A 21,858-nucleotide genomic window follows, 5' to 3' on the forward strand; every position below is an offset into this window, starting at 1 on the left:
GATGATACATATTTACATATTCAAGAAGCCCAGTGAACTCTGTACTGGATGAATTCCACCCATCACAGTCAAACTGCTAAAAATTCAAAAGAAAAATCTCACTAGACTGAGTGAAAACAACACATCACACACAGGGGAATAGCGACTTAAAGACTGCAAAATTTCTTATCAGAAACCATGGGGGCCAGAACACACTTGAATAACACTTTAAAGTGCTAAAAAAAAAAAAAAAAAAAGAAAGCCAACTAAGAATTCTAATATGAAAGACAGAGATATAAACAAAAAGAAAATTATGAGTTGGAGAAAACAAACATTGTAGGGAGATTAAAAAAAAAACTTCTATCATGATTAATTTCAGAAAGACAAAAGAACACATTGCACCAATGAAATAACCAGTTGAATGCTTTAAAAATTGAAAAATTAGAGAAAAAATGTTCTAGGAAATTAAAAATATAATTATACAAAGAAAACCTAGGGTTAAAGCTGGAAGATGAAATTAAGGGAATTCTCTCAGAATATATAGTAAAATATAACGAGATGGAGAGTAAAGAGAAAATCAGGTGATCTGGCATACAAATAACAGGAGTTCCACAAATATAAAACAAAACAAAACAAAATAATGAAAGATAAAATTCAAGAAAATTCCCCAGACCTGAAAGAACTTAGATTTCATATGGGAAAAAATTACTCAGTATTCAATTCAATGGCTCTAAGAAGATGAAACTGCTGTGCTTGAACACAAGAGGAGATTCAGACTGCCAGGGTAAATTCTGGAGCTGAATTATACGTAACATATAGGAAACTAAGCAATTAAATAGATAGGTAATTTTAGCTTCAGGGAAAATAACTATCATGCAATAAAGAAATAATAAACAGGATACTACATGACTAAGCTATAATTTAGCTTTTACATAAGTTCTAATAAACACTGAATAAAAATCTAACTCAAAGTATTACATGGCATACCAGGAAGATGGGAAGACAAGAAGTTGTATACGTGGTGTTTGAGGGGCAGTGAAAGAAAACAAATACTCACTTCCATAGTGAGAACAGATAAAATCTAAAACTGAAAAAAATCAAGACATTTTAATTACTAACATTTTGTATATATAGCTATAAATACCAAAAGAAACAGCATAAGAGTGTAAAGTAACTGGTTCTAGAGGTGGGAAAACTTGAGAGGGAGGGGGGAATAAATTAGGAAATGCATTTTTTCATAAATCTAATAGAATAATTTAGCTCTTTAAGTTTTGTGCATTTATAACTTTAATAAAGATAAAAAACAAATTAAAAAGAGAAAAGTAATGATGATATTAAGCCCAGAAGAAGCTGTTAGATGGTACTGGGGTAAAGAAACCATAAAAGAAAATACTTCAGAATATTTATTATGATTGCAATGGTTGAGAGATGGAGAAGCCTTTTAAAGCATATTTAAACATTTAAAATTATTTAAAGCTGTATGAAGACAGAGATTTGACTATTATAAAAAAAATCCATACCCATACACTAAAAGTCAAAAATGACAATGGGGAAGTATTTGTACCATATTCTTAAGTAAATAAACAATTCCTATAAATTAATAAAAAGGCAAAGAGCAACAGAAAATGGAGAAAGAACATGAATAAACAATTCACAAAAAAAGAACTATAAGTAGCTATTATATACGAAAAAATATTTACCATCATTAATAATCAGAAATACAAACTAAAGAGAGAGAACATAATTTAAATATTTTTCTAAAAGATGTTTTGGAAATATTTACCAAATGCTTTTAAAATGTACATCAGAATTTATCCTAGGGAAATAACTGGAAATGTTCACAAAGAATGCAAAAGGATATTCAGAGTTCCTTAAATGTTGAAAAACTGAAAACGACTTAAAAAACAGAATATCATGCAGGTCATCAAAATTATGTTGCAGAAAAATAATTAAAGAAAAATTTCAAAATGTATTACATAAAAATGTGAGTTACAAAGGAGAATGTAGAATATGCAAACAAACAACAAAACTAAATATATGTATGTGTAAAGAAAAAAAAGACTAAAAAAATAAATGCCCAAGTGTGAATGGGGGCTTTGAGCAGGTGGTGTCGTTTTATGTGCCGATATTTGCAAGAGATACTATAGTACTTAAGTAATTTGAAAACAAAATGATCAATAAATGATAAGGAAAAATAATATAAAGGGCACTAAATAAAGATACTTATACTTAACAAAAGTGTGTTTGTTACACTGGTACTCATTTTGAGATAGTATATTTCTGAGAAGTGTTCTGGTAATGGGTTCCTAATCTACAGTGAATTTTTAAAATATGAAACTGCTTTACCAGTTTTGATTTATTCATTATGACTGCCTCAAAGAAAAAAATCATAAAAGTCTTAAGACTTCTAAAAACCTCCACTATAGAGCTCAAAGAAATTATTTTATTGTCTAATCCAATTTCAGAGAATTACTTATATAACATTAAATGTCAACATATCTCATAGTTAAATTTGTCATTTAATACTCTTTCTATATGTGATAAGGGCAAACAGATTCTTCAAGGACAAGAATATTTAAGACGACTGAGATTCACTATGATTTTACTTTAAGAAAACAAAGCAATGCCTAGGCTAACAGTTTCTATGATCTTGAAAATTCTTTTACCAATAAGAGTAAATTTTTAAAAGTTCATTTATCATCTTCAGATCATTAATGTATCCCAATGACCAGAAATATAATGTACAGTGCATAATGTAACAAATGTAGTACCTACACGGAATCCAAATAACCCACATAACACTGTAGACTGTTTACCTGCATAAGTAATAAAATTTACTCAAGGTTCAAGAAAGTACAGGAGTATGGACAGGAAAATAAACTGGGATGCCACAGACTAGTGTATCATAAACAAGGGTATCATAAACCCTTAGAAGGTTTGCTGAAAAAGGTCAAAAAATATTCCCAAATCATTTCTCTACGAGTTATCAGATTATGCTCTTAGCAACTGATACATAGTTATGCTCCCCGGGATGTATATGTCTCATCATTAATTATTAGGCCAAAAAAAAGCAAATAACATTATTTTCTTAACCTTTTCCAATGCTATTTGAATTGTTTTTTCCAACTAAGAAGAACATAATAAACATGTAGAATTTCTTTTTTAAACAAATCAATGGTTCTCTTTACATTATAGGCTATGAAATTCACTCTAGAGAGTTAAACTTGGGTATACTTGGTCATAAGCTTTAACTCTGAATTTTAGTAAATCTTTAAGAGGAGATTCCTCTTCTCCATTTCTGAATGCTTTGTTATTAAAGCATAACTTTTGAATGAATCAAAAAGGTATCAAAGAAAAGGCACTGCTTCAGCATCTGATGCACAGCTTTGACACACACTCACCTTCTCTGGATGAGATAATCTTCCAGGATATCGAGACAGCGCACCATCTGGGAGAAGATGAGCACTTTGTGGCCACCTGCAATCAGCTTAGGGAGCAGTTTATCAATCAGCACCAGCTTCCCTGCTGCATGAATCATGGCTTGCAGCTGAAAGTCGGGGGCGTCAGAGCTGTGGGTTTTTCGGAAATCTTCCAGAATTTTCTCCTCTGCCCCTAAAAAGAAATGGAACAGAACTATTCCTTGAACAAACCGTAAGGATAAAAGCAGCTCTCTGCTTTACAGATCCTCAGAGAAACAAAGTGAATTCTTAGGTTGTGGACCAACAGTCCAGTAAGGCAATGCTGTGTGTGTAACCCTTATCTGTGCCATCAAGCAGAGGGCTCTGCAGTGGTGGCAGGTGCAGAGAACACGGGTACTTAGCTCTCCTGGGAAGTCTCACTAAGTAGAGAAAGGATCTGAGATATCAAGCTGACTCATGCAAGTAAACAAATCTTCTCAGAAAGCTTAAAGATGTATGTATCTTTTAATGCTATAAAAACTAGCTATTAGCACATCCGAGCAACATTTTGATTTAAAGTTTTATCAAAAAGTTTTATAGTAAAAAAAGCTTCCCACATGTTCTCTAATTAATACAGTTAACTGTTCATTCATCTGCAGAGAGTTTTAATCTCACTGCATCATGATCATTTACTCAACCAAGTAACACTCTTCCCTATCCCAAAGTGGAAAGCGTGGGCCGAACTGCAAGTAGACGAAGGACAGCAGACTGATGAGTTAATAGCCCATCTTCTGACAGGCAGAAAGCTAGCAGAGGTAGCCTCAAAACGTGATTCTCTGTGCTCACTAGGTAGACTGCTTAAATAGATCCAGCAACCTCTCTGAATCTCAGTTTAATACTCTGTAAAAAGGTGAGAATACATACATCCTGGCACTTAATGGGAATTCAATATGTAAGATGGCTGGTTATCAGTAGCTTGCGGCAGAGGCCCACCCCAGGCCTGAGTTGCTCCCTGCTTCCTCCATTTACCATTGATCAGGTAGGGATGGTTACAGCACTTTCTCAGCTCCATCATGGTGTTGATGAGGTTGGGCATGTTGTGCTGATTTGCCCCCTTGGTCAGGAAGGAAAAGTTCTTCTCCAGGATAGCACGGTAGTACTTTTTCTGGATATTAGTCAGCTCTACTTCAATGATCGTCTCTTGTTTGGGAGCAAGGTTCTTTTCCACATCATCTTTCAGACGCCGAAGCATCATTGGTTTCAGGATAGACTGCAGTTTCTTCACCTGTCCAGGGAAATCCTGCTTTAATGATTACTGGAGTATTCCATCCTTCACCACAATCTCTTGAGCACAGTACTGGGGGAGGAGACTAAATGAAAGCTCATGATTGATTCCTGAACACAAGGACTGAAAGAAGAAAAGGGATTTGGTTCTAATTCACAAGTAGTTATTGAGAAACTATGTGGCAACCTTATAAGATGTGAAAAAAGAAATAAAAGGCATTACTTATTCTCTAAAATAAAGAAAACAAACCTCTCTCACGTGCACACAGTGCAGTAACTACCTGGACTACTTAAGTCATGTTAGGAGGTACAAGTGACATATAAAGGGAAAACTTAGATGCCGAGCAAAGAAAGAACTCCAGGCAATCTGGAATGGGAGAAATGGATGAAGGCGGAGAAAAGGTACAAACTTCTGGTTATAAAATAAGTTAAGTTCTGGGGATGTAGCGTACAGCATGGTGACGATAGTTAATAATGCTGTATTACATAAATGAAAGTTGCTGAGAGATCTTAAAAGTTTGCATCACTAGGAAAAAAATTTGTAACTGTGTGGTGATAGATGTTAACTAAAATAGATTTACCATAGTTATCAATTCATAATATATAGTTGTTAAATCATGATATACATCTGAAACTAATATATATCAATTATATCTCAATTTAAAATAAGTAGAGGCAATCTGGAACAGAGTCTTCCTACATCTTGTAAATAACAACAGCAGCAAACATGTTTGGTGCAGCAGCATGCAGAAAGCGAATGCTGTAAGGCGATCCCTCCCATTTCATCACGTAAGCTGTCGCATCAGGGGCACTTGGAGCCTGACAGTATTCTTTGCTATGATTTGTCTGTTCTTCTAACAGCCCAGGCCCGGACAACACAGATCTCTCTCGACTCACTTGCCTGCACTGACAAGGTGACTTGCTCTCTCTCCCAAGAAGACAATGACAGAGAAGGGATTCAAAGTCAAGGCACCTGAGTTAACCCTGAGCTAAAACATGATATCAGTAAGATTAATCCTGGTGGGAAAATAAAGGAAACTGTAAGTGCAAAAGATCAAGTCATAAGGCATGATTCCGAAACTTTTAAACAGGTAGATTCTGAATAAATAAGTTGTGTATTGTGCCGATGCTTCCTGGAGAAATACAAAGAGACTTACAAAGAGTGGCTTGGAAGAGTCACTTACTGCAGCAGGCTTTAAACAATGATGAATAAACTTTACCTTGAAAGCAGATGCTTTCTAGAACTTTTATTTACTGTCATTTAAAATATAGACATTTGATGCCATTTTTGTGGATTTCTCCTAAGTAACCCCAATATTAAATCTAACCCATTTTTGAGGCTTTTATTTTACCAACTACGATATTTAGGAATCTCATCCCCAAAATGGATAAGGAAATACTATTTAGGAACCCAAAGAGAAAAAATACAGCTAGATAATTATTAAAGACAGGCACAAATGCCAATCTGCCACATGCTGGGTTCAGCTTTTGCCCTTCGCTTGGTTCATACCTTGAATCATTTACAGTATACTATGTGCCAGACAATGTGCTGGTTAATACAACAAACACAACTTTGGAGAAGATGTGGGCCTTTTCCTCAAGAAGGTCACTGTCTAGGAAGAAGAAAAAAATGCATACCACAAAATAAGTGTAATGGGAGAAGCGGATGCATTTCTAACGATCCAAAAATGGAGAGAGGGATGGAGCTGGCTTTTGAAGGCTCAACAGATAACTGCAAATGTAGAGAAGTGGAATGCAGTTTGATTATTCACTGCTCTCAAAGTCTGACTTGCCACAGAAATAGAAACAAACAGACTGGAACCACAGAGTGTACTCTTGACATCTGTTAGTGAAATTCCCAATCTTTCTCAGTCCCCAAATTCTCTGCCCCAACCCACGATTCACCATTGCTAGATTAATCTAACAGAACTATTATGTCATTCCTGCAATCGAAGCTTTGCATTGCTTCTCTAATATCTACAAAGTCTTAAACCTGCCTTTCAAGATCTTCCCAAAATATAAGCCTAAACTCCTCTGACCTCATACTTCACAATCATCCTTCCAGTTTCCAGCTCAACCAGATAATTCCATAATACTGAATAAATTCCACTTAATAAATAAATTCCATTTTTTCTCTATATAATTATTTCTCTTTCTACCTACTGAAAACTTATCCATTCTTCAAAGACCATTTTCAAATTGTAATCTGTCCACAAAATCGATCCTGATTCCCACACAAATATGACCTTTCTTTCAAGTCTCAAGTCTTCTGTTATTTGTTCCTCTTGTGGCATTTAAACTTGTGTGGCTTATTTCTGTAAACTCTAGTGGAGATGTCTACCCACAGTAATAGCTACTTATTAATGTTGGTTGGTTTGAATCAGCTTTGAATCTGATAAACTAGACTTAGGACTAGATCTTTGAAAAGTGAGGAAATTTAGTTGATATGAAACAAAACTGGACTTCCCAAGTACTCTAGTATATGACTGCCTTCTTTTCCTCACTATTCCTCAGTATTTGTTGTACTCAAAAAGATGAGCCTGGGAATATGTTGCAAATTATGCAGGAGGAAGGATGAAGGATGAGGGAAGCAGAAGAAAGCACCACGATTCTGAGGCCCGAGCTATGAGCAAAATCACCAAACTTACATGTGAGATCAGTGAAGGCAAGAGGCCTGATACGTTAACGTAAGATATTTTCGATGTTGATTCATTTATTCTTTGGGGTAATACAAGCTGGCAATAATCAGCTTACCCTTTTTAATATAAACAAAATATAAGTTAAATAAAGGACGTTAGACTTGCTAACTCCTGTCCCCTCAATGGCTTCTTTCCTCACTGACGGAATCATCACATTGTCTCCTCAATCCTTCAGGCCCCTAGTTACCTGTTCCTCTGTTTTCAGATCTCCAAACTCCTCCAAGAAAGCAGTCTCTGAAGGAAATTGTGATGGCTCCAGGAAATTTAGCAAACTGAAGAGCTCCTCCACAGAGTTCTGCAAGGGCGTCCCAGTGAGCAGCACTTTGTGTTCCTGCACGAATTAACACTACACGATAAACAGTGTTTGAGCCCCCCAACAGTATGTTTTGGTGGGAAAATGAAGCCAGGGCATTCTGTGCTCAATTTGGAGCAATTCTGTTTTGCTTTTATGAAAAGATAAGGTGCCAACATTTCATAGGAGTACAATCAATAAACAGATCAAGATTCCTTTTATATCACTGATTCCAGCAGCAATTTCATATTAATTAAAGCAACCATTCAGTCATTCATTATTGAGTGCCTACCCACCACATACTGGGCACTGGGCCAAGACAATAATGTTAAAAGGCCATCATCTTTGGTACCAGATCATTCAGGGTCCTGGAAACAAACCAAAATACCTTACATTTCTAGGTCACAAATTTCATGGTATTTAAGATTCCTCTGAGTCCCTTTGGGAATTGATCTGTGGCAAAGGTTAAATTGTTAACCCAGTTCATAACGAAAAAAACATTTGATTCCTACACTATCACAGCTCTAGAGGAAAATCTAGAACAAACAGACTATGCACGATACCCGACATGCACAATGGCTGAAGAATGCTTCCTCCATAGTGAATGGAAGGAACCTTGTTTACATAAAAAGCTTGCAGCTCTCACCAGGGCCATGAGCTTGAGACCCTCCAGAAGTTTGCAGTTCCTATTCTTCAATCTGTGAGCTTCATCAATTATCACACAGCTCCAGTGAATCTTCTTTAGCTCCGGGCAGTCTGCCAGGATCATCTCAAATGTTGTGATGACAACATGGAACTTGAAGACTCCCGAAAGGGGGTTTCCCTGAGGATGACACAGAAGGCAAAGCTCTGGGCCGTGGCTATAGTATTCAGCTAATAGGTTATCACTGGATTAGGGGAGAGAGCACTATAAATGCTGGGCCCTAGGTGAGAAGCCAGTGAGCAATGCTCTTTCTCACTTGCGAAAAAAGAGGATAAAAGAGTGAACCAGCTATTTAGACGAGAAACAGAAGCAAGAATACATGCCCTCACAAAGGTGAGAGCGATGAGAAATACGGGAGGCACAGCGAGGAAGTGTTTTATTTATTAATTTCCATGATAAGCAAAGCAGATTCACACATTGGGTGTTGATTTACACATTTCCAGCCACAAGTCGGTCTGAAGCATGTACAGCTTGAGGGACCAAGGAAACCTTCGTTGCTACTTCTCAGGTATAATTAATTTCAAGTTGTAACCTGAGTTCTAGCACAGATTCAAAGTAATGATCCTGAGTCACCTGGGACAAGTGCTACCAGGCAAGGACACATCTTTGTCTTTTAGCCTGTCTCAGTGTTGCCATCGCATTTAGAGCAGAGCTGCATCATGCTGGAGCACATCTTAAATTTCTTCCAAGTGTCTCCTGCTGTCTATGAAGCTCCTGGGGAGAGAGCACTGGCTTTCGTCTGGATTCATTTAATTTTCACCTTGCTTAATTATAACACCCAGTGCCCAGGACAAGCATACTCAGCAAAGTGATTATATTTAACAAAAGCTTTAAGAAAATTCTATTGTGCTTTTAACAATCTGAATCTTTCCCTGTCAGATCTGTTAATCTCCTCTCCAAACTCCCTGGCTTGGAGTCCATCCTCTGTACACTAATTCTTCTCACTTTCTTCACTGAGCACATAACAATTCAGAAAAAATCTTCTGCATGTAAAAGCAACTACAGAAGCCAACCAAGAAGCCAAACTTTCAGTGTCCTAAAAAGAGCCTCTGGTGTATCTCAGAGAGTGGAAAGCTTGCCCTACAATTTCTGTTTTATTGTAAATTAAACTACCATGGAAGAGCAAGAAGTCTGCCTCAATGAATATAAGACTCTACGAGGTCAGGCAACAGTAACCCGAGGTACAGGGCATTAAAACTCCCAAAGACGAGAGACAGAATGGCTGGTTTGAGCTATGACATCAGGCTGTCACTGGGCCTCTGTGATTCGTGTCAAGGCTCACCTGTGCATCTCTGTACACCATTTCATACTGCTGGATCATCTGCCTGCTGATCTGGCTCCCGTGGTACACAATGGCATTCATCTCTGTCCACGTCCGGAACTCCCGCTCCCAATTCGTGATGGTGGAGAGAGGAGCAATGATGAGGAAAGGGCCGTGGATTCCCCTGAAGAATATTTCTGAAAGGAATGTGATGGACTGGATGGTTTTCCCTAGGCCCATCTCATCAGCCAAAATACAGTTTTTTCTGAAGAGAGTAAGAAATACAGATAATTCATCATCAATGTAGGAAAGAGGAAGAAGTTGGTTTTAACTAAAAAGATACTTCAGAAGCACACCTTGACCTGTAAGGTCATGAGTAAAGATATTATCAGCATTTTCCACAGATGCTACTGAGGCGAGTTATTATTATTATTCATACCTTGCCTACTTCCAAGAAGGAACTACTGCAACTTGCAAGAAAATACATAAAATAGGTCCATTTAAATATAAACTAAAAACATTAAAAGTTAAAATCATCATGACACAAGAAGAAAAAACCAAATATGCCTCATACTGAAGCCAGTTTCTGTACCTGACAAACTTCACGGAATAAAAGCAAAAATAAAATAAGTTACATGATTCTCATTATCTATCATTTTTGTGTTATTGAAGAACAAACTTTTAACCCGCATAATAAACTCCTTATCATAGTAAAAATGTTGGTCTCTTTCGGTGATCCAGAATCACAGACTGCACAGAGCTGTGACACGTGAAGCGGAGTGGCCCTCATCCGGTCTCACCCCTCACTATACAGATGGGCACCCCAAGGCCTAGAAAGCCAAGCTCTGAGCTATGCTCTGAGTGGCACTGTTAAGTGCCAGAGATGCTAGAATACAGATAAATCTCTAGAGTCACATCTTGGTGTGTTCTCCATTAAAACGCACAAAGTCGGGGATATCTAAAGAACGTTCCTTTTGGTTGGAGAAATACCTAACAAAAAAATAAAGTTCTGGTATGACTAATGTGCAAAGACTACCAGCCTAAGTCAATGGCCGTGATGCCCTCTCTCACCACCTGCTACTGCTACTCCAAGCGGGCGAAGGCAGCAATCCACCCCCAGGTACGAACATTTGGTAAAAAACAATCATGCAAGAACACGGGAACAGTTCTGATTCCTCACCTGTTATACCAGTTAAAAAGAAGCCAGTTCATTCCCTCCAGCTGGTACTCCCGGAGCTGGTTACTGTTCTTGTACTCGCGAGACTTCTCAAGTTTCTGCCACGCGTCTGAAGCAGGCCGCTCCTAGTGGAAGAAAGAAGCAAAATACAAAGAGAATGATAATGGGGAAAGTGGTAAATCTCAAAATATTGCCCTAAAGCTGGCTTTAAACTGCAGTTACTATTTTCTAATGTGCAGGTCCTATATTTCCTAGATTTCATCAGATTAAGAGTACTTCTATAAAATTTGCAAGTAATTAATGAAGAAGAGAAACAGACCCACCTAAAATGGTGGTCCATGCTATATTGTTTTACTTAGACTCTTAGATGTCATTCCCATTTATACTTTTAATTTCCCTGCAAGGCAATATTAGTCAGGTTTTTTGGTTTCTACAGACAGAATTTCTTTTTAATTTCTTTGTGCCTATTGCTATCAGCTCAGGAAAAGTACAGTGGGTTAAATGTTTTGTTGATTAGGTTCTAGAGTCAGTACATCAGGGAAAAAGCCTGGATAATCAAAACTGCAAATTCCTTAAATTCTCCATAAATACAAGAACATTCTTGTTAGTTTCTTTTTCTATATGAAATATCAATTTCTAAATATAATTGATCTTTTTTCTACTGATATGAAATGCCATATTTATCATATACTAAGTTCCGATATATCAATGAAGCTATATCTAGATTCCTCATTTTGTTTCACTGAACTATTACTGCAATAAAAGCACATTTTAATTACTATAGCTTTACAGCTGATGAGAAATTATTTTTTGAATGTCTTAGCTTTTCTATCTTACTATTCTGTGTAACTTTAGAATCAATTTTTTGAATTCTCTTAAAATCCCATTGATATTTCAATTAATCTAGAGAAAATGTAAATCTTTAGGTATTGAGCCCTCCCATCTGAAAATTCTACTCACTTAGGTATCATATTATTTGGACACAGACTTGGTTATTTTGCTTATAGATAAACTGAGCCCCTAAACTGACATGTTAGGTGGTAAAAATAAAAAAATTCTTAGCTATCCCTGTAGTTATAAATGATAGTTTTGAACTGTAGCTTTTCTAAACAGTAATTTGTCTTTGGTAGTTCTACTTTAAGGGATCGGGTTAAAATGTACACCTGAAACACGTGATTAACTAAAACTCAGCCACGTGCATGTGAAATTTAATTGAATATTCCCAAATATATCACTGATATTTGGAGATAAGTGTAATCTGCCCATGGTCTTTTATAAAAACATGTATCACAACTGACCTACAAAATTACTCCAACTGTAGTTAGGCTAAGCTGTCTGAAATAGGACTCTGCTGGATATTATTACCAGCACAAAGGTATAGGTGTTTTTAGAAAGGAGAAAATAACTTATTACGTCAAAAAAAATTAATTTTAAGGAAAAAGCTTTTAAGGAACAATATTTCTATATAAAATCTGCTGTTCTATTTGCTTACAGAAATTACATTCTTCTTAACCTACAGGAACCATTCAGCCTGGATCCTTTGAGTCCATGGCAACCCACTGAATTGGGCATTCTTCCTTACTCTACTAGATACTATGGGGAGACTTCTGGAATGTCCCTTATCTCTTGTGACTTAAATGGCTCACTCTCAGCATTGTAGATATTGTAGGGAAGAATTTTACTGCAGATTTCTACTCTGCTGCCTTGGTAGTGCTCTAGATAGATATAATCCAGTCGTTCCTCTAAGTTTTCACCTCATTCCCCAGTGCTAACAGTTCTAGCTTAACATCGCCTACTGGCCAGAAATTTCAGCCATCTAAAAGCATAAGACCTGAAATCAGCTACAAGTTTCTGGTGCTTAATCTGGCTGCCTCGTAAGTGGTATGGGCTACAGGAAACAACTTAGCCCAGGGTTCCACAACCTTCTGTGGCTACTTAGCTAAAATCGAAAGAACAGAATTGATTTTTGGTCTCCAAGGTGGGTCTTGGCTATTAAAACACTGCTTGTCTTCTCTGCACAATCATTACTGACATTCTTATTTCTTGCTTTCTCAAAATTCCACATTTTACCTATATGTAACCAATTTTTACCAAAAAGCTTTTAGGTATAGAATGTCCTGTTCATCAAGACTGGTAAGGTCAATCTCTAAACTTCAAAGCCCAGAATAAAATCCCTTTAAAAATTATTATTCAGGTAAAGTATCATTTGGAGCCTGCCCTTAACATAAAAAGACAACTTTAATTATAGTTTTTGCTATCATTCCAATTTAGAACTTTTGAGATAAAATTTCCAAAAGGTGCACTTTACATGAGAGAAAATTTTAGAAACAAAAAGAGCCAAGTATAAAATGATACCGTGGTTCATTGAGAGCTGAGGACAGCAGCATCACAAGAGCAAAGGGGTAAAGGAAAAGAGAAATTGACTAAAAACACTTAAGAATTCATATTCTTGCCAAAGTCATGTAGTCTGAAGAAATAAGTGGGACTCGGGCTGAGTAAGAATCCAGATTATTTCTGAATGGTAATTTATAATTAGCTTTAGAATGAAATTCTCTCCACTCTCTGCTTCCACACTTGTTCGTCTCTGCATTGTGCCATATACCCCAATTAGCCTGCTGCCCCATTCGTCCACGTACACATATGCTTCTCCTATTAGACCATGAGCTCCTAAGAGTAAGGCCTGTACCTTTTTGCTTATTGTATCTCACACAAGAATCAACCTGCAGCAGATGCTTAATACATGACAAGTTGAATAAAAAACGGACAAGTTATATAGGAGAGGGTTGAAAGAGAAATTTATTAATCAATCACGTAGACGAAACACTATAAAATACGTAGGTTTCTAATCACCATTCTGCATCTGATGATACCTTTACATACTTCGTATGCCAAAAAGCAAAAAAACAAAAAGAAAACACTGCTTTTGGATGGATTCTGACAGTGATCTAAGTTCCATGTGAGGTCTTCTGAATCTTAACTCTGCAGTGATGTAAAAACAATAAAAATACTAATAGGAAACTGGATAAAATTTTTCATATTAAAATGGTGATTTTTTAAAATAAAAACTGATCATTTAACCTATAGCTAATTCTTGAACAACTCCAATTCTCTTCCCATGTTACATCTCAACCAGGCACCATCCCAGTTCTATCTCTTTTTGACTGTAGATATTCTGTATACTATTTGTCAGGTACTCTGGAACATTTTGCAGTTCAGTGGTAATAACCCAGAATCAGAAAAACAAACCAATTCAATAACTGTATATTGAAAACCTACATTCTCTCTGAGAAGTCCCAGGGATCTATAGATGAAGGACAGTTCTCACCCTTAAGAATATTCCAGTTGAGTAAAGGATAAATCCAAAGAAAAGAGATCACTAATAAAGCAAGGGATAAGAAATAGGAAACAAGAAAAGATACTGAGCTACTGATAATTTACTGAGCTTCTTTCCCAAGCCAGGCATTTCTTACACCTTCTACCTACGGACTCCATACAACAACCGTACACCAAGAAATTGAAGCTCTTATCCAAGCTTCTTAAATGCCCCATACATCAAAGTAGAGCCGAGACCTTAAGTTGACCTGAAATGCTAGCAAAATCTAGTTTGGGGAGAAAAACACCTGAAATGCCCGTTCACTGGGGGAGTAGCCAACGGTAAGAGACCACAGAAACCACTGAGGTGCACAGCCCAGTAGACATCCAGGATTGCTAAGTTCAAAAACCTACATGTTACAAGAGGCGCCCATGAGAGATATGGATACGTTACCACATGCTTAATTTCAGGGAGAACTTGAAGAGATTCGAACTCTCTAACTTTTGCAGGATCCACATCTTCCTCTAACTCCCATGTGCTTTCTTCGTAAGGCAGTGAGCACCACTTTACCAGGTAATGCGTCACTTCCTATGAGAAAGAGGAGAGAAATTTATGTTCTTTCTACTCGGTTAAAGAAGTAGATCATACTCTGGCTGACCTACAGAAAACCACATACAATGCATGAATGCCAGTAAAACAAAGACCACAAGTTCACAAAACAAAGAAATTATGAGATCAGAAGGGAAGGTACTTTAGGAGAGTCGACAGAGAGAAAAACCCACCTCTCCCGTTTCTGCATCCTTGGTGTGGGCCACCTCCAAGATGCGATCAACTTCTATGTAGTCTGGGTTGAACAAGTCTTCATCAGGCTAATGCAAACGGAAGAGAATAGTTTAAAAAGTGCCCCCTTCCCTCCAATTCGACTTCCCCTGTTTTATCTTTAAGTGACCCCCTACTCTGGGCCCTAACAGGAAACACAAGACAAAAGGTTTACTTGAGAATAAAAGCCACCTCACAGACATCTATCTCTTCACTGTCACCGAGTCCTGCTCTCCACAACTAAGTTTAAAGGAATCAACCACACCTATACGCTGCACCATGGCCAGCGTAAAACTTCTCTGTTGGTCATACAACACTCTGCAAAACTCAGCACAGGGAAGATTCCCATTTTCTTACTGCTCCCTGTATCAAAAATAACCCTTGGAAACTCAGAATTAGTTTCTTTTTCTTAATATCAACAACGATAACAGTTAACACTGAAAGAAGGCATGAGGGGAGCTTCTAGAGTATTGATAACTCTATTTCCCGATCTTGGTTACACAGGTATGTTTATTTTCACTGAGCTGTACCCCTACTACCGGCTCACAGTAAGCTTGAAATTAAATTGGCAATATCCTTTCTCTCCAGAACTGCTATCTAGTCATTTTCCCCACTCCGAAGCTGTAAAAATCTTTAAAAATACAAAAGTATGACATTACATTTATTTACTGTCATTGTATTTCATTCATCTTGGCCTGTCCAGGTAAGCCTGAACTTTATTTTGCCATTTATTCTCCCATCACTGGGTCTGGTTTTCAGAAAGAATCAAGGTTCAGACAGATGGCCTCCACCTCTGTGGAGTGTGGGAACTCACACCCCCTCAGCCTGAGTGTCCCTCAAATGGCTACCCTTTTCCCAGGCTACCTCACGAAGCACCTGGAAATAATGGACATGAAGAAGCTCTCTTTTAAAAAATAAGTTATTGTTTATTCCTAAAATATCATTTATCCAAGTTATTAATAAAAATGTTAAAGAGGTCAAAACCAAAAACAGTGGTATAGGAACCACTCCCCACTACTCCTCCTTAATTTCACAAGGTCCTCCAATCTTCTCAAGAGCCTTTCCTCCCTGCAAGAGTAGGAAGTCCCATCACATTATTTCTGTACAGCCTAACACAATTTCCTCTATTCTCAACCAAGGAAAAATCACTCCCTTGGGAATACACCAGAAAATAGACACATGGGGTTTTGTTAGCTATATTAAGGAGTTTGGATTTTATTACAAGAAAATGGGAAATATTAAAAGTTCTGGAGCAGGACAATGGCATAAGCAAACTCTCCCCCCCTTACCTGGGAACGGCCAAATAATTACTGAGCACTGACCCTGTGCCTAATACCAGGGATAGAAATATGAGGCAGACAAACATGGGCCCTGTCTGTCTCACAGAGCTCAAAATGGAAGATACAGACATGTAAACAAGTTGCTATCCTGCAAATACTTGCTAAAATAGAGCTGTGAAAAAAAACGTTCCCAGAATGGAGGGAGAGTATTCATCAGGGCTTCAGGATGGTTTTTCCAATTCTAGTCACCCCTTTCCTTTCCTATGATTTCACGGCACCTGAGTACACTCGCAAGGTCTAGTATTCGTGACTACATTTTAAGAATAATTATTATTGCTTCTTTTCTTCAAGTTACCTAAATAAAATTTTAAAACAATGTTAAAAAAATTAAGAAATAAAAATCACCACAACCCCATCAACCAGAGACTTTCTGTCATTAATAATTGTTCTCCAATATCATTTTTACTAGCTGTACTGTATTCCATTCTGTGGGATTTATCATAATTTAATAAATGTCTATTATTTAGCACTTTGGTTTTTTTTCCTCAATTTTTCACCAATATAAATAATGGTTCACCTTTGTTTAATTCTTTGCACAAAGACTTGACAATTGCCTTAAAATAAATGACAGAATTAGAATTGCTGGGACAAAGGACATACAAATTTTTTGACAGCTGATATCTGTTGTCATACTGCTTTTCCTACAGGTCAAACTAAGCTATGTTCCCACCCAGTGATGTACGACTACCTGTTCCCTACACCCTCACTAGCAATGAGTAATAATTATTTTTAAAACCTTCAAATATCTGATAAGTAAAAACTAGAAGATTCTCATTTTAATTTACGTTTCTTTGATTACTAGTGAAATTTTCTACATTTTTATATGGTTAATGACAAATTTTTCTTCTTTTCTAAATCCCATGTTAATCTGTCCATTTTTTTCTATTTGGGGTTTTATATTTTTCTTTTTGAGTTATAAGAGCATTTGTTAAACTTTGCCAAATGGGTGTGTATAATGTACATGTATATGTATAAATATAAACAGGAAGGTTCTCATACTAGGTAGGAAAAATATACGCCATGTATGTATGTGTGCATAATTTAAAAATATGTATATGTACATAATGTATATACCTATTTCCTAATTATTTACTTTAAGATTTGTTTGTGGTATTTTTCTAATGTATACATACTATAGATCTGTTTAATATTCAAATCCATCAATTCTTCCTCTTGCTGTAGGTACCATACTTAGAAATTCCCAAGTTTGTATAAATTTATTTATTTTCTTACATTTTAGTTTTGTTTTTATTGTTTTACATTCAAAATTTAGTTCTTTTAGGAACTGCCCTTTGGCGGGGTGGAGATGGGAATGAAAGAATCGTGTGCACTTTCCCCTTGCCCTGGCTTTTTATCAGTATTCTGACCAAGATGCAGGCTCTTATTAAGAGCTCCCAGTTTGTAAAGTCTGATCCTCAGGCCTTGGTGGACAATTTGTTTTGTTTTAAATCTGGACTATTTTGTTGCAAATCAGTGCACACTTAGCAATTTGACTTGAGCAATAGATCTGGACTTCAACTTTAAGAAACTCACACCCAGTATTTAATATTGCAAGAAAAGCAGTGGTCAAATCAGTCAGTAAATATCGCTTTACCTCAGTAAAAATGTGCTTCATCTGGGCTTGTTTATTCCTAAATCGCTTGATCTTCTGTGCGATGCGAGGATCCTTTTCGAGCTCTTCCATTGTGGCCCATTTACAGTGTAAGTAGGAACTATCCAACGACATGTGAATTGTGAGACAAGCAAATCATTGAGCTTTCAAGTGTTTCAATAAACAGGGTGACCAACTAACACAGAAGCAATGGGGTGGTTTGCTGTGAAACTGCTGGAGACAGGGCTTAAAGTGACAATTTGCCCTTAAGGGCAAAAACAGAAAACAAAATAATGCAGCAATTCTAAGCAGTGGATCACTCTGCAGCTTCTACACACAGAAACTGGCTCAGAGTGGAGGGAGGGCAGAGGTAGGCAGGCTATCATTCATACATGTTAGTGAAAGGTGGCAGGTAGCAGACAAAGAAAGAAAAATGCAAGAGGAAAAAAAAGTATAGGCTATAAAGGACAGTGGTTCTCTACCCTGGGTGTAAATAAGAATGGCAAAAGAAGTTTTTAAAAGGAACACCAATCCCTGGGGACCTACTCCCAGAGCGTAAGCCAACAGGTCTTGAGTGATGCAAGGGCTTCAGTAGTTTTAAAGCTCTCCAGGTGATTTTACGCACAGCCAAAGCTGAGCACTACTGTCTGGGGTGGACTTCAGTCAACTAACATGTGTGGGTCAAGCCTTAGGGGCCATTCTCGGAAAATACAGATAATGTGATAAAGAAAAGGGAGTTTTATTGATGTAAAATTCAAATATGAATAATACATTAAATAGACGTACAAATTTCTATACTTAACGTAGAATAGCTCCAAGTCAAATGGGGGTTCTCCTGGGTGAACCTGTAACCAAGGGCAAGCAGTTATCAGCCCAGATCCCTGCCGATCACCTTTATGTGCCAAAAGAAAACAGGTAAATCAACACCTCTGCCTGGTTTTAGTACAGACTTCTCAAGGATATTTTCATTTTCCCAGGTCTTTTTTTTCTGACAGCTATTGAGCAGGTTTTTCAAAGGCTGACTACACAGCTAGCTGTAAGGTTTAAAAAAAAAAAAGATCCTCCTGGTGGCCTTCTGAGGTCCAGGCTGGGACAGTGTTCAGCTGATAAACCCAGGCTGGCCCAGGGCTGTGAGTGCTATCAGCACCAGAACTAGGTAGAGAAGTAAGAACATGCATCTCGAGTCCCTCCTGTCACCCCAAAACCCCAGTGGTATTCAGGCTCAAATTAAAGTTCATGTTTGTAGAGACTTGAAGAAGAGGTGAAACTATGCTCTCACTGGCACCAACATCCTCTTTCACTCCAGGAATTTTCTCTAGAGGCTCCCTACAATGACGCTGAGCTATCTAAAGAAAAAAAAATCCCACAATGTTTTCATTAGGACTCTTTTGCCATCTCTTTTTCTTGACCCTCTGCTGACTGTCATTGGGCTACAGCAACACTGCTAGGATCACAAAAGAGAAAAAATTCAGTTTGGGTCATCCTCAAATATTTAAGAATTTTATGTCCTAAATATTCCATGGGGGTAAAAATAAGTGCTGACAAGCCAATGTTCATGCCTAGCTCTCATTCCAGCCAGGAATGAGCATTCCAGGTTCTCCAGCCAAATATCTCTTTACAGAGGCTGTAATCTGTGCTAGTGATATAAAAGCCAGACGCATCAGTCACTGACCTCCTGGACGGTCTTAGACGCCAGGATCTTCTCAATAATGTTTGCATCATCTTCTGGAGGCTCCTGGAAACAGGGGTTAAAAAGAAAGAGAATCACTGGCACCACAGAATCCAAGAAATAATTCTGTAAGAAATATCGCAATAGGTACTACTGCATGGAAAAGTTCACCTTGGAGTAGCAAAGGCCTCTCTCCTATCAGCCCACAGGGTGATCAAAAGATCCAAAACATTCTAGCCTCTGGGACCAACCCGATCATCACCTTTCCCTCTTACATGAGCAGAGAAATTATTCTGCTTTTCAGATTCTTAATTTCAAGTCTGCCTTTAGCATTGCTACACTTTGTCCTAGGACTTCCCTTCTCTGCCAATATAATTTTCAGAAAGGCGTAATGGAAAAGTCGGGGGGCTTTAGAATCAGAAAGTCCTAATTCTAACACCTACACTAGCTGTTGACTTTGGGTAAGTTGATCAACACCTCTCAGTTTTCAAATCTATTAAAATAGGAGTTAAAAATACATATCCATCTCACTGAGTCACTGGGAGGATAAAATAGCATGTGAAAACACTTTTTTGGACAGTAAAACAATGCAAATGCAAGGGGTAATTTCCCCCTCCTAAGTCACACCATCTTTCCCCTCTGTTCCTGGAAATGGCTTTCTTTTACTGATCGTTCTTTGACTACAAATCTCAAATAAAAACAAACTCATTCCTTCCTTCCTACTCTCTAGATACACATAAACATTTCTAGGCTCCTAATCTCCATGAAATCTTTGTACAGAGTACTCGATTTTTAAAAATCTGCATTCAAAATGACAAACTTAAAAAGGATGCATTGAGTCAGAACCTCTTGCATTTTAACGTTCTTTCTAGGAATTTATTTAAGCAGTTTTATTTCAGTGGTTTCCTACACATTGTATGATGGATCCGGATCTAGTATTTATCACAACATGAGACTTAGAACTGTATGTAAAAAGATCACTTGTCACAACAACCCTAACTCTCACTGTTAACTATTTGGGCGCCTGATTAGAACTTCCCAGAAGGATGATTTATGTGGCACATCACTGTTGTTAGTCTACCCATATTAGGGCTCAACTGTCCTAAAGCCACATACCACTAAGAAAATGTATTTTATAAGATCTTAAATCAAGCTTTTCCCAGAAAAGTGATAGTTAAAAAAAAAGTGAGGAGGGCAGATGGTCGAAAAGTATGGAAATCAGCAGGCACTGACAGATGCTTCCAGAGGTTACAAATATTTATCATGTTCCGTTGGACACATGGCATTGTGCTAGGTGCTATACAAAAGTTAATCCAAAATGACAAGTCTTTTCCTACTACCCAACAAGAAGACAAGTGGACTGTACCTACCAAACAACAGAAGGAAGGAGTGGGAATACAGTCTAAGCTTTTGTTTTTGTTTAAGTATTTGTCTTGCTTGATTCTTAAGCACAAGCTAGGAAAGAAGAAGCGGGCAGGTTACTGTTTACTGCCTATCTTCCTCCATTTGATATAAATCTTCTGAGGGCAGACATCCTTGTTTTATTCACTGATGGAGCTAGATGCCTCAAAAACACCAGGCAACGGGGTGATCGACAAATAACAAGAAGAAAAGAGGAGGAGGAAATAGAACACCAGACTAACCAGGGCCGGAGACTGGAGACAGTTATTAATCTTAGTCTATATCATGTATTTAAAATCCCCCCCGTCTCCATATACTTGGACCTACCTTATACTGTCAGGATGGCTAAGGGCAAAGAGCCAAAGCTAGGTGTACTTTCTTGAGTAGTAAAGATGGTTACCCAGACCTTGCAGACAACAAACAGAACTGTGATCATGGCGAGTGGGCAGTGAGCAAAAAAAATAGGGGCTAGGTGAAGAGAAACTAAATGAGCCTTCCTACTTTATTTCCTCCCTAAATTTCTTCCACAATATTGAATTCATCATGAAGGAACTATTAAACATGTAACATAATGCTTTAGAAGTTATTGAGATATGGCATATATAAAGTATGCAGAGACCTCAAGTGTACAGCTGATGAATTTTTATATATACACATACACAACTGTATAAGTAGCACCTAGATCAAAGTTATATAATATTTACAACATTCTGGAAGACTCTCATGCCCCCAGTGGAAGTAACCACTATTCAGACTTCTACAGCTATTTAGTTTTGCCTATTATTAAGCTTCATGTAAATGGAATCATATAGTATGTAGTTCATTTTTCTGTATTACTGTGTAATATTTTGTTGTATAAACACACTTCCATTTATCTATTTACTGTTGAGGAATATTTGGCTGCTTCTAATGTTTCTTTAAATTCTATGTCT

General features: G+C 37.4%; 1 protein-coding gene across 1 annotated transcript in view; it reads right to left on the minus strand.

The window, feature by feature from the left end:
• Nucleotides 1-21,858, minus strand: part of CHD6 (chromodomain helicase DNA binding protein 6) — a 143,446-nt gene that overhangs the window by 69,524 nt on the left and 52,064 nt on the right. Inside the window, exons 8-18 of the mRNA XM_039863719.1 lie at nt 19,529-19,591; nt 18,643-18,701; nt 17,860-17,977; nt 14,889-14,975; nt 14,560-14,694; nt 10,797-10,918; nt 9,638-9,881; nt 8,299-8,475; nt 7,548-7,691; nt 4,407-4,662; nt 3,381-3,591 (exon numbers count right to left, since the gene is read on the minus strand). Of these exons, the coding sequence (XP_039719653.1) occupies nt 3,381-3,591; nt 4,407-4,662; nt 7,548-7,691; nt 8,299-8,475; nt 9,638-9,881; nt 10,797-10,918; nt 14,560-14,694; nt 14,889-14,975; nt 17,860-17,977; nt 18,643-18,701; nt 19,529-19,591 (1,616 nt within the window). The remainder of the gene's footprint in view (nt 1-3,380; nt 3,592-4,406; nt 4,663-7,547; nt 7,692-8,298; nt 8,476-9,637; nt 9,882-10,796; nt 10,919-14,559; nt 14,695-14,888; nt 14,976-17,859; nt 17,978-18,642; nt 18,702-19,528; nt 19,592-21,858) is intronic.

Source organism: Pteropus medius, unplaced genomic scaffold, assembly GCF_902729225.1.
Source record: "Pteropus medius unplaced genomic scaffold, Ma_sr-lr_union100, whole genome shotgun sequence".
NCBI lineage: Eukaryota > Metazoa > Chordata > Mammalia > Chiroptera > Pteropodidae > Pteropus > Pteropus medius.